We start from the raw sequence: 16621 nt of genomic DNA, 5'->3' as shown, positions 1-16621 counted from the left end.
ATGCAATACAACATAGGCGCCCGTCTCGTCTTACAGAAAACGTAGACCGCACTTTCCATAATAGAAAATGTATTGGTGTTTTCAAGAGGTATACCAAAATAAAGCATTCAATGCCTAACATTTTCAAGAAGTAATTTATAAATTTCATGGATACGTTTTACTTTATATTCAACCTTGCTGACTTCAACTGTCTTCATTCTGAAGCGGTATTCAAGCATTTCATTTGTTGATAAATATATTAATTAATGTATTATATTTTTTTTATTGGCGCTCAAATGTCTACCATTCTCAAATTAACAAACTTTCCCCCGTATTTAAATGATATTGATTTAACATTTTAACATTCTAAGAGCATACTGTAATTAGGATTTTTTTTTAGACAAGTAGTGATGCTTTCGCCATGTCATAAATTCCACAAGTTTATTGCTCTCTCGTTCTCTTTGCCTTTATTGCTTCGTTGCTTTACGAAACGACGTAGTAATGGCGCAAACTGAGAGGGTGTGCACAAAACGAGACGATTGTTTAAATCCTACTAAATAATGCGCTCTCTTCAATAACGGATAAGCGAACCATGGGCAATCATTCGGTAAATCTTACAGGGTACAACTGCTTCTGAAACGTCACCAAATAATCCTGATTCTCAACACGCAAACTTACCAGATTAACAGTCAGCTGTCTTCCCTGTTATACACGAATTGTCATTGTAATCAGAACGTTACACAGAGCACTGTGCTCACTCTCAAGGTGTTTAGTGATGTACTGCACAATCAAAATATTACAAGATGACATGGAAATAACGTATATTATCACGTACAATAGCAATCTTAAAATATATCAATTTCAGAGGCTATACCACTGACAAATAGTAAGAATTGTTTTCTTATGAATATTGAACGTAGATGTGGAGCTAAGGAATCCAGGTAAAAATGTCACTGGAAAAAAGTCACACAAAAAAAGTAACAGGAAAAAAGTCACAGGGGAAAAAAGTCACAATACTCTTTCCTACATAATGACCCCAAGGGTTTTAACCCGGTATGTATCCACCTTTGCGGCGTGTTTAGTACAAGTCCGTTGGGGATTTTTTTTTTTTTTTATACCCGGTATGCATCCACCTTTGCAGCGTGTTTAAGACCGTTGGGGATTGCCGTAAAAACGTGAACAAGAGACTGTAAATAGCAGAAAGATAATGACCCCCAAGAAATATTGTGAATTTTTCCCCTGTGACTTTATTACCGGCCACCATAAATTAATGTGACTTTTTTCCTAGCCAAAACTGTGACTTTTTTCCCTTGACTTTATTACCGGCCATCATAAATTAATTTGACTTTTTTTCCTGTGACTTTTTTCCTAGCTAAAACTGTTACTTTTTCCATTGACTTTACTACCTGCCACCATAAATTAATGTGACTTTTTTCCCTGTGACTTTTTTCCTAGCCAAAATTGTTACTTTTTCCATTGACTTTTTTAACGACCACCGAGCTAAGTACAGGTGATGTACTGTACATTAAATATAACGTAATAATAACAATCATTAATCAGCCACTGTTTCTTCATATACAGTAGTTATATGTAATGATAATTATGGTACTTTCCATACAATTCGCTACCACTGACTATCTGCCAAAGAATTTACTTTGGCCAGTATTACAGGACTCGTTCGTCAATAAAAGATACGCATAAAAAATTGGTAGAGTTTCATGAAATTCATTGTTGATAGTTCTTCCGTCAGACTCGCAAGTTCTTATATTACCATTTAAATTGAGCTAACATTCTCATGGAATAAATTTAAAAAGCCATAAACTTGCAAAGCAAGCTTCCATATAACAGTGAGTTAGTGTGAAAAATACAAAAGGAGAGACAAAAAGACAAAAAAAGAACTTAATAAACGGGTAAATTTAACAATGCAGATTTCAGTATGCCATAGTTCTCTCACTGAGCGACTTGAATTGAACACAGTATTCAATGCTCGTATCCTTTGATTTACTAACTTGAACCAACGTTAAGTTTTTCGTATGCTATTTGCAAAATTAGTATAGTTTACCTCTGGAATAGTTCCTTCCCAAATTTGCGATTCTCTTATTACTCAGCGCAAGTTAAGTCTATCAAATATCTATATGAATCATTGTTATCTTGAACTTGAGTTTTGGATACCTGTATCCATAGGTTTTTTCTATTAGTTTAGGAGATAAAGGTATATTCTTAGCTCGTTTTTGTTCTTTCTTACTGCAAAATAAAAGAATTCTTTCTTATAAAAAACAAGTTTGCTAAGAAACAACCACAATTTTAAATTTAGAGGGCGGTTCTGATTGATGTGTACTTTTAAATATTTTTCATAACTATGGACTACATGGAACAAATGAAATATTCCCACCTTTTAAACAGCTAAGTTGGAAATTAACGCAAGTTTTATATACGATTGCAATGTTACGATGATGTGAGTTTAAAGTATTATCAAGAATAGTTTCCCGAATGACTTTTATAATATTTGAAAGTTCAACTTTCAGTTTATAAGAACGTAATTGAGTTTGAATGTAATTTTTGCGTATGTTTGGTTTTAGGATAATTTGTATTTCTTTTATTCGTTTTAATAAATCATGATCTTTCTAATTCGACGCTACTGGCATTGTAATAAATTTATTTTTCTAATTTATCAACCTATGGAAAGAGTATGCCCGGTACTTGGTCATAATATAGCAATATTTTAGTAGAAAAATTCCCAGGAGCTATTCATTTCTATAAGCTATTATGATTATGATCACATCGGTTATATACATGATATGTATATATCAAACACCACTGGAAGAAATGAAACATTATTTTACTTGTGAGTGAAAGCAATCACACAATCAACTACCCAGGGGCAAAAAAGATAGTTTACTCTAATAGTGCACTAGACAGCAATTTAAGTGCATCTGGTTTTATAAAAAGAAAGTTTCTTCAAGGACATGAATATCAGTCAAGGTATGGTGACATCTGATCCATTAGTTTCAAAAGAAATAAACAAGTTTACATTTTAAAGAAGATGGCTGGGAGACGGGTAAAAAGGAAAACGGGCTCCAGCTGGTTGAGCGGATTTGTAAAATGCTGACTTGTCACTAAGGAGGGTAGGACTCCGCCTAGGAACACCCGTCAGGTGCAAATACTTGGTTTCTGACCGTCTGTACTTTTGTATTTACTGTCTTGCTGATATATATATATATATATATATATATATATATATATATATATATATATATATATATATATATATATATATATATATAGTATACATATATATATGCTGAATTTCTAGCACTTCGTATTAGTCTTCTGAAGATGGCTTAGCAATAATAAGCTGACACCAGTCTGGATGTAACCTGATTTTCATTTGTTCCCAGTGGCGTTTGAGATATAAAATGCTACTATATTTTCCCCATGCTACTTACTTGACCTCTTTGGCACTTTGAGTTGGCGCTATCTTACAATAAATACCAATCAGCTAATCAGTCTTGGTGATAACGATATATCAGAGAGTCACAGCAACTTCCTGACTTACGTAAGGAAAATCAGTCCCTCTCAAAGTTTTGCTAATTTATGAATTTGTCAATAATATTTTTTCATTGTTAATAAGTGATTTCTTCTATCTGTATTTCAAATTACCTTCTGTTGCTTCTTTCTAATGAACACCATATTCTTTGGAAGCTTGAATTTCAAGTCTAATTTCAAGTCAATGAATGAGAATGAAATGAATGATAATGATGTTTATATATTAAAAACTGCCTAACAAAATACTGTCTTGAAAGCTGACTTCGAAATTTTGCATTATCAAGAAAAATAATCAAACAAACATCATTAAAAGTTGAAAAAATTCCACAGATAAAAGCAAGAAAGCTTAAGAATGTCCTAAAGTTTCTTAAAAGCTTTGAGAACCACACACCTCAAGCCATAAAAAAACATGCTAGATAACAACTTAGGTACAGTACCACAAGCATTCAGTTCTAGTGATGAGCAAAGCGACTTACCCTCCCATCCATTTTCCACTTGGGCGACCCTCGATAATTCCTGTACCTGGAAGCTGATGAAAGGCTGGCGTTCTTTGAGTTCTTCACGTCCGTGGTAAGAATTTTCTCTTTGAGAGCCTGCTTATTATTGATACCATTGACGTACCCAGAAGCAGACTTCGTGGGCACGAAGTTGGTAGCAGCAGCGGGAGAGGACGCTTTGGGGTTTGTACTTGTGGAGAGATTGGGAGCACTGGCCGTCGAGTTCCTATACCTCCGCTGACAGTCGCACATATTGGAGGACGGCGCCGACGAGTGGGGATGTTTGCTGTGGCCGCCGCTGGAGTCCTGGCATAAAGGACTGGTGTTGTGGTGATCCCTCAGAGATTTAATGAAGACGGAGGTAAACATGTCTCTAAGGAAATGTAATGAGAGGTCACCGTACCTTCACATGGCTCCTATGATCAGCAAGGCAACAATTCATAGTCTGTGGCATTGGTTGGTGTGCTGTTCAGCTTCTCGACTATCAAGATATCTATTTATTTTTCGCCTACTCAATATCATTTGATTTATTTATTAATTCATAACGCCTGCTCAACAACTTCAGCATTTACCACACATAAACACTTGCCAGCAAGGCTATTTTTGACTTCCAGTAAGCACTTTTAACACAATATGAAAAGCACAGTAGTGTTCAATCTACTTTCTTATTTCTTATAACAACTTCCTTTCCGATCAAAATATATTTACTTCATTTAGTGTCCTTCGTCAAGCAAATAATACACAAAAGCACAAGCAAGTTTTCACAAGCACTATTCCATTTCAACACTTCACTTTTAAACTATGGACATATATATCATGAACTGCAAAGTTTAATACAGTCAGTATTTCAAAACTATAGCTACACTTTTTATGTAACGATCTGAAAAAGACAAAATAAATAAATATTAGTATTACTGCCACTTGATATTAAATGTAAAACTATTTTTAATCAAGATACACACTCCCAAAAAATTTCGGATATCAAGTACTTTGAGAATAAGAAAAAAAAAAAAAAATATATATATATATATATATATATATATATATATATATATATATATATATATATATATCTATATATATATACATACATATATATATATATATATATATATATATATATATATATATATAAAATGTTGAGAATAGATAGACACACACACAAAACACATATATATTATATATAATAATATATATATATATATATATATAAAAAACATTTAGAATGAATATGTTTTATATTTCGTATTTTTTTAGCTAAGCATTTTTCTTGGGAGGTATTCTGGGCAAAGGTAAAAGGAAACAGTGCCTAAGTATTCAACGAGTCAGTGCTGACGAAGGCTTGGCGTCAGTCTGGCTTCTCATAGAGACAAGGGGCATCGTGCCCTGGGTGACGTGCTGGCTATGTCACTGGAAGTCGTCAAGTTCCAGTAGAGCGTTTGTTCATTCACTTTCAAGGCGTGTCATAGTAGGTGTGAATAATTCAATTCGGGCACATCTTAGACATTTCGGGAATAGATTCCCTTGTGCTCAGATCTGCTCTCCTGGAAGACTTTGTGACTGCCTGTGAGGTGAGCTGAAACTTTATTTTCAAAAAAACCTGAATCGGTTTTAATAACTTTGTTTAACACGTACTGATTCTTTGCACTGATTACCATGCGTGAATATCTTTTCCCCCATTTATTTTTATCCGTTATGTCTCTGATTTTTATTGATTTTTTATTTTACCACCTTTAATTTTTGCATTTTTGGGGCGGGTTGGTAACGTGGGAAAACATCCAATATTTATTTCTCTCTGTGCCTATTTTTAAAAGTTGTTTTTCCCGTTGTTTCCTCAGATGTATTGAATTAGAGGTCAAATAAATGGAGGGGAATGTGGCTTATCATGACTGCGGTCGTGTTTGACTTATTTTGACTCTTATGTTGTAAAGACTCAACTGGTGGACATTGACAGCACTCTGCTATATTTCTTACTTGGTTAATTGGGCTAACAATTCTGGGATGCAGATATTCCCATTTCATTCCTATTTTGATTCCAATCTATTACCATGTTAGACTACTGAATAAACTATATTTTTGTTGATATGTTTATGCTGTTCTTCCTTAGTTCAGTTAGTGACTTGGATAACGAGAGAGAGAGAGAGAGAGAGAGAGAGAGAGAGAGAGAGAGAGAGAGAGAGAGAGAGAGAGAATGTGTTTACCCAGTGAGCAGGCCAGCCATCGATACCGTGGCTTCTTTGAGATACAAGTTCATTTTGACATTGATCTTATAACAGATGTGGAAGGAGGTTATGACCCTAACTGACCTTGTATTGACCCTAACTGACCTTGTATAATAGGGTATAATATATATATATATATATATATATATATATATATATATATATATATATATATATATATATATAATATATATAAATAAATAGACAGATAAATAGATGTGGATGACATCTGATAATCTCATTTGAATTTCAATTAAGAGCTAATGGACCACAAAGTTAAGAGTGTAACTAGACAACCATATTTAACTTTACTTCTTTTTCTTGGAAATGATGACTAAAACGCACTAAAGGGTCGCTGTAAAATTATATATATATATATATATATATATATATATATATATATATATATATATATATATATATATATATATATATACACATATAATTTGGCAGTTTCGTTCACTATATCTCTGATTCTATTCCCTACGATTTTCCTCGTGAGTTGAAAATCATATGCAGACGAATAAAAAAAGGTTAATAAAATGACGTGGCCGATCTCTGTAATACTCTCCACCAACAACTAGAACACTGAAACAGAAAAAAAACAACTCACATCAGTAGGAATATGTTCTAAGTAATATATCTCGGTTTATGCAATTACGATTGCACCCCAAACATCGTTGTAATTCATTGGACAAATTGTAACAGCGGAGTAAATAAAAACAAAGTGTTAATGATCCAACATATACAGGATTTAAGCGGTTGATGGCAAACAGGTGTCCAAAAAACGTGTCCGCTTTCGCTCTGCCTCACAGAGAACACCTGTCTGGACAGATGTTTTTCGATTTGATTTCTTTGCATGGCAAATCGTTTTCGTCCTTTCCCTAACAGACGCCTAAAATAACTCTTAATACACGAGTCTCTGTGAAGATAGTGGTGTTGATTAAAATGTCACAAAAGAGGAACTATTGTGATGATGATGATGATGATGATGATGATGATGATGATGATGATGATGATGATGATGATGATGATGATGATGAGCAGGCAGGTAACCGCAAATGGCAATTAGTTCAGACATGAGATTAGATTTCACCACTGAATTAAATTGGTCTAAATGTCAAAGACCTTAGTTTTGCAATTGTTTAACAATGACAATAGCTGTCAATGAAAAGGTCTTCTGCCGTCACAATTGCTGAGCCCTTTTTCTAACTAAATAAATTAAGTATACCTTGGTTTAACCAGACCACTAATTAACAGCTCTCCTAGGGCTGGCCCGAAGGATTAGACTTATTTTACGTGGCTGAGAACCAATTGGTTACCTAGCAACGGGACCTATAGCTTATTGTGGAATCCGAACCACATTATACCGAGAAATGAATTTATATCACCAGAAATAAATTCCTCTAATTCTTCATTGGCCGGCCGGAGATTCGAACGCGGGCCTGTTTCTAACATACAGTATGTACCAAATTAGGCGAATTATGAAACCAGCTAACCTTCCTGACGAGGACCCACTCTTTGATCCCATGGTCATATCCCGATAAGGTACATGAAGGGAATAGTTGTTGTTAAAATTGCTTTGTTTTGACACATCCCTTTTACAAGATCTTAACCTGACCAGATTTGAGTTTTGATATCAAATTACATTTTCTAAAAAAAATTATTAATTTATTTTCTACTGCAAACCCGTCACTTTGCATAGTTCAAAAATTGTAAAAACTGAAAAAAAAAATTGTTGCAAAATCTATATTTTCTCTTTGTATTTCTGTTGTAAATGAATAGGAATCCAAGCCTGTGTAATCTAGTTAATCTAAAAGGTTCTTACACAAAATCTACACGTGCGCTGGATATTTCTATTATAATCAACCTACCACAGCCTCAACAGTCAGTAATTATAACTTAAGGTCAAAGATCATTAAAGTCGTAACTAGGCTGAGCTGCCTCTGACCAGGAAATGGGTCTCTTGACAAGATGGAGTTGATTGTCTGGGGTCGAGAAGCGATAAAAATCGAATTACTTCACCAGAAAAAATGATTTTCATGGGTAGTTAGAGTCTGTTGTATAATAAAACAAAATGAGAAATTGTGGCTCATGAGGGAAGATAAAAAAAAACTCAAAAAACATTATTATGTTAAATAAATAAACGAACAGAGTAATGAGTCTTACAACACTGCCAAACCGGTCAACGTCCCCTCCACTTTTTTTTTTTTATTCCTACACTATTAATGTTATCATTCTCTCTCTCTCTCTCTCTCTCTCTCTCTCTCTCTCTCTCTCTCTCTGAGCTGACATATTACTGAAGTAGTATAAGAAAATACTCCCCATATACCTAATAATAACAATAATAACAAAGAAAATTTGATGAAATTAACCACAGATAAAGGGAATTTATATATTCATTTCCATCACGAAAAACAAGTCTTTTTTTTTTAAGAGAGTTGTGCTTCGTAAGCCTGCTGTCTCCGATTCTATATTCCTCCAGTTTATTGATATTCTATCTCTGCGTTAATACATTTCCTCCTATTAATTCTGTTATCATGGTCTTATCATTACTTAATTATTTTCCTCTTAGCATTTTTCTCCTACCGCTTCCAGTTAATCATTTCAATCACGGCATGAGTTTTTCTGGTTGCATTATCTTATATCATATTCTCTGTCTATTCTTGGAATTTTCTGCCCATCAGCATTAGCATTATCTATCTGTACGTGTTCCCGTTAAATGTCATTCCGTTGTAAGTTGTACTCTCAGCATTGCGTCATGGTTTCTCTTCTAAGCTAATGTTTTTGCAATTCGTTTTCAAACATTTAAACTATCTCGATCTTCCTGCATGCTCACGTCTAGAAAAACTGTCAGAATTCCAGTTTTCAGCGATATAGCATCATGTCATATCGCCACTGTGCAATAATATACGATTTACGTATCGCCATTTTCCAATAATATACCACTGTTATATTACCAGTTCTCAATAATACAACACTGTTATATCACCACTTTCAAGTGATATAACTCTTTTACATCACCCAGTTGCCAAAATGTGTCACTGACATGCACGAAGTTTGTCACATAAAGCCACAAATTATCTGATGACTCTTCTGGAATAGTGTTTTATGACAAACAGCGGCTTCTCTAATCATCACTTCTGATCTTCTCTGAGTCCCCTCCAAAGCTTGTTATCTGCAAAGAAAAAGTGTTACATTAATATATCATTCATTGATTATTGCACAAATTCGTCTTAGCAAATTATACTACTCATAATAATATTAATGACAATATAAACCCGCGAAAATCTCATAATAGCATGAGTCACTTAAATCGTGAAGAAATCCTCAATGGTGTAAATGTAAAAATATATCAGAAATATATATACAAACGGGAGCTTTCTAGAACCTGCTTGATTCTCTTTCTCAACTGAGATTGAGAAAGGGGATCGAGCAGGTTCTCGAAAACTCTGGTTTGTTTGTGTGTGTGCGCGTGTGTGTGTGTGTGTATAATTATATATATATATATATATATATATATATATATATATATATATATATATATATATATATATATATATATTTCTGGTATATATTTACATTTACACATCTGTGGATTTCTTCACCAATAATATATAAATAATAATAACAGTCATTATCATCATCAGTAGTAGTAGTGGCCTCATAAATATCATTTCAAGCATCATATCCTACAGCCTCTGAACTTGCATAATTTCGGCAGTTTCCAGGATGGAGCTTTAAGCTGAAAAAACAGTGGGACCAAGGTGAAGGAACAAAAGTTCCAAAGCTACCACGCTCCCTTTACTAAGTGTCCCACCTACCACACCAAAAAAAATGCACTCGACTTGAGTTCTAGTACGCCTGGAAAATAAGAAATAGGCTGAATAATTGCCGAAACCTGGCTGGACTTTTCTTATGTACCACTAAAAGTAAAAATAATGTGTGTGGAAAACCTGGAATTACCTCCAGAATTTTGTAATGTTCTCTAGTTATCAGTATTATTGTTATTACTAACTGACCAACACAGCGCTGCCTGGAAAAACTCTGAATGACATTCGATAAACTATCTCTCTCTCTCTCTCTCTCTCTCTCTCTCTCTCTCTCTCTCTCTCTCTCTCTCTCTCTCTTTCTCCTCCCTAACACCCCCCTCTTCTTCTCCTCTCACTCTCTTTCTCACTCTCTCCCAACACACCCATTCACTATTATAGAATTCAACAACCTAAGGTCGTGTATTCACGATCAAGTTTACCTGTCATTTCTTCTGTCAGTTCATCAAAACTGCCGTTAAAACTTATGTGTAAACAACAGTTTGTGGGCAGAGACAGTCCACTCACCAGAACGAACGAACTGATGGTATTACCTAGATACCTTCCGACTTACTGACAGATAACTGAACATGTGGACAAGTTAGCACCAATTTCGTGACAGTTTGCAGCTGAATTTCATCTGGTAAGTTCAAATCATACAATAAAAATCTAAAACAATATTTCCATGTGGTAGAGATAATTTGGCATAGGCCTAGGCCAATGATGTCTTTTTATATGTGTTACTATAATGAAAGTAAACATCACTGTCCAATTCATAAAAAACTGAACCAACCCCTAAGTTCTAATTTAAACTCATTCATTATATTGTATGAGAATAGACGCCTTTTTTTTTAATAGGAAATATTTAGTCTACACTCTGTTACGCCTTTTTACTTCTTTCCTATTGTAGAGTGGTGCTTACTGAAGTTGACCTTCACCCCCTCATCATATTAGGAAAAAGTGGCAAAACACTTTCTTATACGGCTAACTTCAACCCGTGATACGTATTTTTTATATTGATTTTAGGGACGTTGTTAAGATTAACATAATAAATTACAACTCATTATCTTTACAATGACATCAAATTCCTTAACACAGAATTGTGCATAAAGTTACACGTACGGCATTTATAAACTTGGTCAATTCATACAATAATGTAATTATGAATCAAACAAAATCTTTCCCTTTTTGGAGGAATGTTTGGTTTATTGTTTTGAATAAATATGCGTTGATAAAAGATAGAAATTAATATAAATAATTCTAATATATAACCATAAACAATAATTTTATTTTCCTAAATGATGGGAATACTGTTCCTTACTTTGTATGATTACATCAGCAAAAGGTATGAATTGACATGTGTAAGTGAGCACTTCGAGTTTCTTGAAGTGCAGTAGCTGCCATTTCTTAATTTAATATCTATTTGCATCCAATGCATTTACACTCCAAGTGCCTTTCGGAAAAGATTTCCAAATGTAATGATCTACACTCCTGTAGAGTTTTAAAGTAGAATTTTCAGTCATTATCTTCCAGGTAATCAGTACCAAACAACGTGAAAAGAAGCTAATCTTCTGTATGCAGTGAGGTTTTGCGTTAGGCGCATACTTGGACACCTATGGAAAGAAATAATTGGTTTAGGTTTTCAATGTAGATTTCATCAAGGTAATAAACAATAATATTATTATTATCATAAATTATGATCAAAATGCACGTAAATTCTGAAGAAAAACTGATGCTATAGGGAATTTATTATTGTGGGTTAATTATACTTCTGGCAGCGCCAGAAGAAAAGGTGAAGTGTCAGGTGAAAAATGAGAATAAACCCAGAAAACTGAAGGAAAAGGTGACGTAAAAACGAAAATTTCATTTGTTTTGTGGGTTAATTATACCTCTGGCAGCGCCAGAGGAAAAGGTGAAGTGTCAGGTGAAAAATGAGAATAAACCCAGAAAACTGAAGGAAAAGGTGACGTAAAAACGACAATGTCATTTGTTTTGTCTGTGTTTGTATGTATGTCGCGGGGTAGGGGTTTGATTTTGAGTTTAAACCCTTTCTGGGGTGACAAAGAAGCTGTGTGCAAAATTTTGCCAGGGTCTGTCAAACGGTTTGGATTTCTATAGAAGCCAAACAAATATACAAACATTCACTTATTATTATTATTATTATTATTATTATTATTATTATTATTATTATTATTATTATTATTATTATTATTATATTCCCACACACAAAAAAATAATAGTGCATTTCAATATACTTGCATTGTGAATGTTTTCAATAACCACATATCTATTTCTAATTATTAGCATTCAGGGAGAAAATATTCATAAATTTGATAACTATTTTTAAACAACCTTGGAGTGTAATTAGTCTCTGCGATTGCTCAAGTGTCAAAGAATACGATTGGATCTAGATATACTCATTTTCATTTATATTTGCTTGTTTATGTATATCACCTTCACATAGATTTAAGACATTCGATATATATATATATATATATATATATATATATATATATATATATATATATATATAATAAAACACAACACACACATGAACGAATATATACGCAGAGTATATATACATATATACAGTATATATACACATGAATGTATGTGCGCGTGCGTGTGAAATACCTCATACTTATAATGTATTATTTCCATTACTTCTGAATTATTTCATAATTCAGAAGTAATGGACACACTATACACTATATGATGTATAAAGAGAGAGAGAGAGAGAGAGAGAGAGAGAGAGAGAGAGAGAGAGCAAGTACTGCTTAAAACAAAGCCTATGAAAACTCTCAAGTGCAGAAGTGTGCCCAAGAACTATGATGTCCAGTAAACTGACGTCTGCGGCGAGGACAGAAGTGAAGTGAGTGTTACATTCATCAAAATAAACCGAAGGGGAGTGTGCCCAGACGTGCTTAGAATCTATTAAAGTATTTACACTGACGTCACAAACATGAGTGTGTTCGCCATCAGAACATTCTCCTCAATATATACAGTCCCTCTTACTCTCTCTGTCACATACATACAGACATGCAAATGTAAGCTAAACTGCGTGAGTAATTGTAAGCACTAATAAATAATAGTAACAATGTGATTATCATATTAATTATTGTTGTCCACGCTAATTCCAATATGTTGTATTTTAGTTAAAGATTATTAATATCACTGTTGATTTTTAATGGAAATGTGTTTGGTCACGGAATTGCGACTCTTTTAGCATTATTATTATTATTATTATTATTATTATTATTATTATTATTATTATTATTATTATTATTATTATTATTATTATCAATGGATTAACGCATAAAATAATTCCCACTTACATAATACGGACAACGTACTGGAAATTTTTAGAAAATGCTAAATAAAACCTTGAGATACCCACACCCAACATGCTAAATAAATCTCTGAGATTATACCAACGCCTCATCCGCCGCCCCCCCCCCCCCACAAATTACCCTACCCCCACCTTTGGCTCCACCCACGTATAGCCCCGCCACCAAAAAAAAGACACACACAATAAAACCCCGTTTTATTGTGTGTGTGTGTGTGTGTGTGTGTGTTGAGATACACAAGTATCCTTTTCGATAGGAATAACGTCTCAATTCTCAGATCTAGCCAAAACAAAGAACATCAAAGTGGTATCTGAAGATTTCAGTTTACAAATTCCACCTAGACTGAATCCAGTTAAAGAAAACATCAAGAGCATTTAAAGTAAACTAGTGTCTAAGGACGAGGTCACTGTACTGGTCCTCGGGCAGAATTGTTGTTTGGGTCAAGGGAAGATTTTTTTCATATATTTCAACCGCCAGCTGTGAAAACATTATGATTTAACAGCACATCTCAGGAGAGTAGTCACGGGAGGGTATAAAGAATAACCAGCTTGGGAAATTAAATACTGCTAAATCATAGCAACATACGAAGAAGTCAGAAAAATGAAACTGGATAAAGGCAATGCTATCGCGGCTGTGAGCGCACTGCTTTATAAACTTAAAATGAGGTAGCTACTTGGAAATGAAACACTTACAAAATTATCAAGTACAGCATATTTTTATACAGCCTTAAAAACAGATAATCTCCAGTACTGACATACATGTTTACTATAAACACATTACACCGCATCCTTAACGAGACCCGTAATCGCTTCATCAAGGTTCTCGGCCAGCAATTTATCAACTTGGTCAGGGAAAGTCACTGGAGCTCTGGTGGGCTCGGTTTCACAAACTCGTTTAAAGCACTCTTACGATTTTTAGATAGCCTCCGAGTTATTAAGGCAATTACGATTCAGTGTTTAGTTTTGATGCGTTATCCATCTTCATTAAAATCCCATTAAATACGGTATTTCATTTGATCACATTAATGGGACGAACAAGTTGATTGCTTTCTGGTGGCTGTAGTGAAAATATGCGATTCAGATGCACTGATCAGCATTCATGACAAGTTATGCAAGCAAATATTGATGTAGGAATGGGGTCCCTCTACCCTTGATTTTAGCCGATTTGTACATAAAATTTTCTTTTAGTTGTCTTTACTACTTGGCATTAACGTGAATAAAACTGATATTATAGAAGAGCTCCCATTGAAGACCACCTTGTTTCTCTGCAGCCAAGAACAAACTACAAAGCCCAGCTCGTTTTGAAACTTGGATAATTTCTTCTCTGAAACTGGTATCTGACTGAGTCCAGAGGTCTTTATGACTTGGGTCAAACAGAGCAGCTTGACTGTCTGTTTCATATTTCAGATCCAGGGTTGAAGATACAGATAAGCATTGCACTGACAAACATCCTCATCTGTCTTCAGGGAACGTGACGACCAAGGCATTCTGCATTCAGGAGACCAATCTCGCTTTTCATTTTCTGATTATCTATCAAGCTGAATAAGATTCTAATTTTATCACCTCAGAAGGGGTATCTATTCCCTCTGCCCAAGTAGCTTTTTAAGAGAAATTAAAAGGCACCCAGCATTATTGCCTGAATCGGGGTGATGTTTTTGAAGGATAGCTCCAGAGGCAGGCCATTATGTCTGGGTCGTAAAGTGACGGGACAATATGCTAATAAGAAGGCTAGATTTAATGACATTACCTGAATTGCCAGAAATGAGTATATGTCATCGTTTGTCACTGTTAATGCTTTATATGAATAACGGCTTGTGATATAATAGATAGGCCCAGCAATCTGAGAGAAACTTAAGGCTTCAAACTCCTGTAACGAGCCACGAATATGTGGAAAGCCGATGCATGTCAACAAATAACATCTCAATGAATATGAATACATATATACGCATAAAAGGAGAAATATGCCATCAAAATAATAAACAAAAATAGGATAAACACCATAAAAACTGCAAATATGGAACGGTGGCTTGAATACCTTACGGAGCCAGATTATCATAATAAGTCTATTTGACTTGTGGTACATACACGTCTGTGAATAAAGCAGTACACAACGGTTGTGTTACGTAAACACAGCATTCTCTCTCTCTCTCTCTCTCTCTCTCTCTCTCTCTCTCTCTCTCTCTCTCTCTCTCTCTCTCTCTCTCTCTGCAATATGCTCTGTAGCTATACTGCCCACTTCCCACCTAATAAAAATGTTACTAATCCTATGGGAAAAGTTATTCCAAAGGCAATCTTTCAAGGCAGGTTCCTTGTGTACCTATTCAGAAACGGATCCTCCTTCAAATGGATATTGACGATGCCTCGTTGCTCTCTGGCAGACGATCACAATACCCCAAGGACAACAAGCTGTGCTTGATCAAAGCATCTCTTGGGATGATTTTTCCACACAGTATCAACAACAATCATTATTACTAAACTACTACTACTATATTTTTTTTTAGTGATATATGTTCCCAGGAGTCATAAGAACGGAAGCTAATCATTAGCAACGAAATGTAGACTACACGATTATAATCACTCAAATTCTGTTCTTGGATAATGTTTTACACATTTATATATATATATATACAGTATATTTTTTCCAAACATTTTATATATCAGATAATAATTATCATTACCACTACTATCATTTTCTTCAGTGATACATACTCCCGGGCAATAAAGCAATAAGCTAATCATTAGCAAGGAAATGTGGTCTCCACGATTACAACCATTCACATCTACATTTCTTATTCTCTCTGGCTCTTCCTATCCTTCCCTCTCTCTACGTGTATCTTTTATCACCTGCGTTAACCAAATCACTTTCCAAGTGCCACCGTCTTTTATTGCCAATTTTTTTTTTTTTATCTTCGCATAACTGATTCAATCCTCACGCGATATGACAGATAAAAAATCCGGTTTTATCTCCGCGGCGTGGCTGGGAAAAAGAAGAGGAAAAAAAAAAGATGCGCAACCTGAACAGAATAATAATATTAGCACTCGTGCGCCCAGATGTAGAGAATGCATAAATTCCAGGAACTCACCGAATCCTTACTCAGATTGAGCATGTTCTTAACGAAGTATTACTGGGTGGTAAATTTAAGCTATGCATCCCTACAATTATATAAGAGTTGCAGAATCCTCTCCTTACGCAATAGTGCAATTAATTGATTGCAAGCACAA

The 16621-nt window shown here is 34.6% G+C and overlaps 1 protein-coding gene across 2 annotated transcripts in view; it reads right to left on the bottom strand.

Moving 5' to 3' along the window:
* Positions 1-16621, bottom strand: part of Sarm (sterile alpha and armadillo motif) — a 727304-nt gene that overhangs the window by 603123 nt on the left and 107560 nt on the right. For both annotated transcript variants that reach the window (XM_067085040.1, XM_067085041.1), the window contains exon 2: positions 4002-4902. In XM_067085040.1, coding sequence (XP_066941141.1) covers positions 4002-4391 — 390 coding nt within the window. In that variant the 5' untranslated portion in view covers positions 4392-4902. The remainder of the gene's footprint in view (positions 1-4001; positions 4903-16621) is intronic.

The sequence above is a fragment of the Macrobrachium rosenbergii genome, chromosome 3, assembly GCF_040412425.1.
Source record: "Macrobrachium rosenbergii isolate ZJJX-2024 chromosome 3, ASM4041242v1, whole genome shotgun sequence".
Taxonomy (NCBI): domain Eukaryota; kingdom Metazoa; phylum Arthropoda; class Malacostraca; order Decapoda; family Palaemonidae; genus Macrobrachium; species Macrobrachium rosenbergii.
This window is presented reverse-complemented; position numbering and strand designations above follow the sequence as displayed.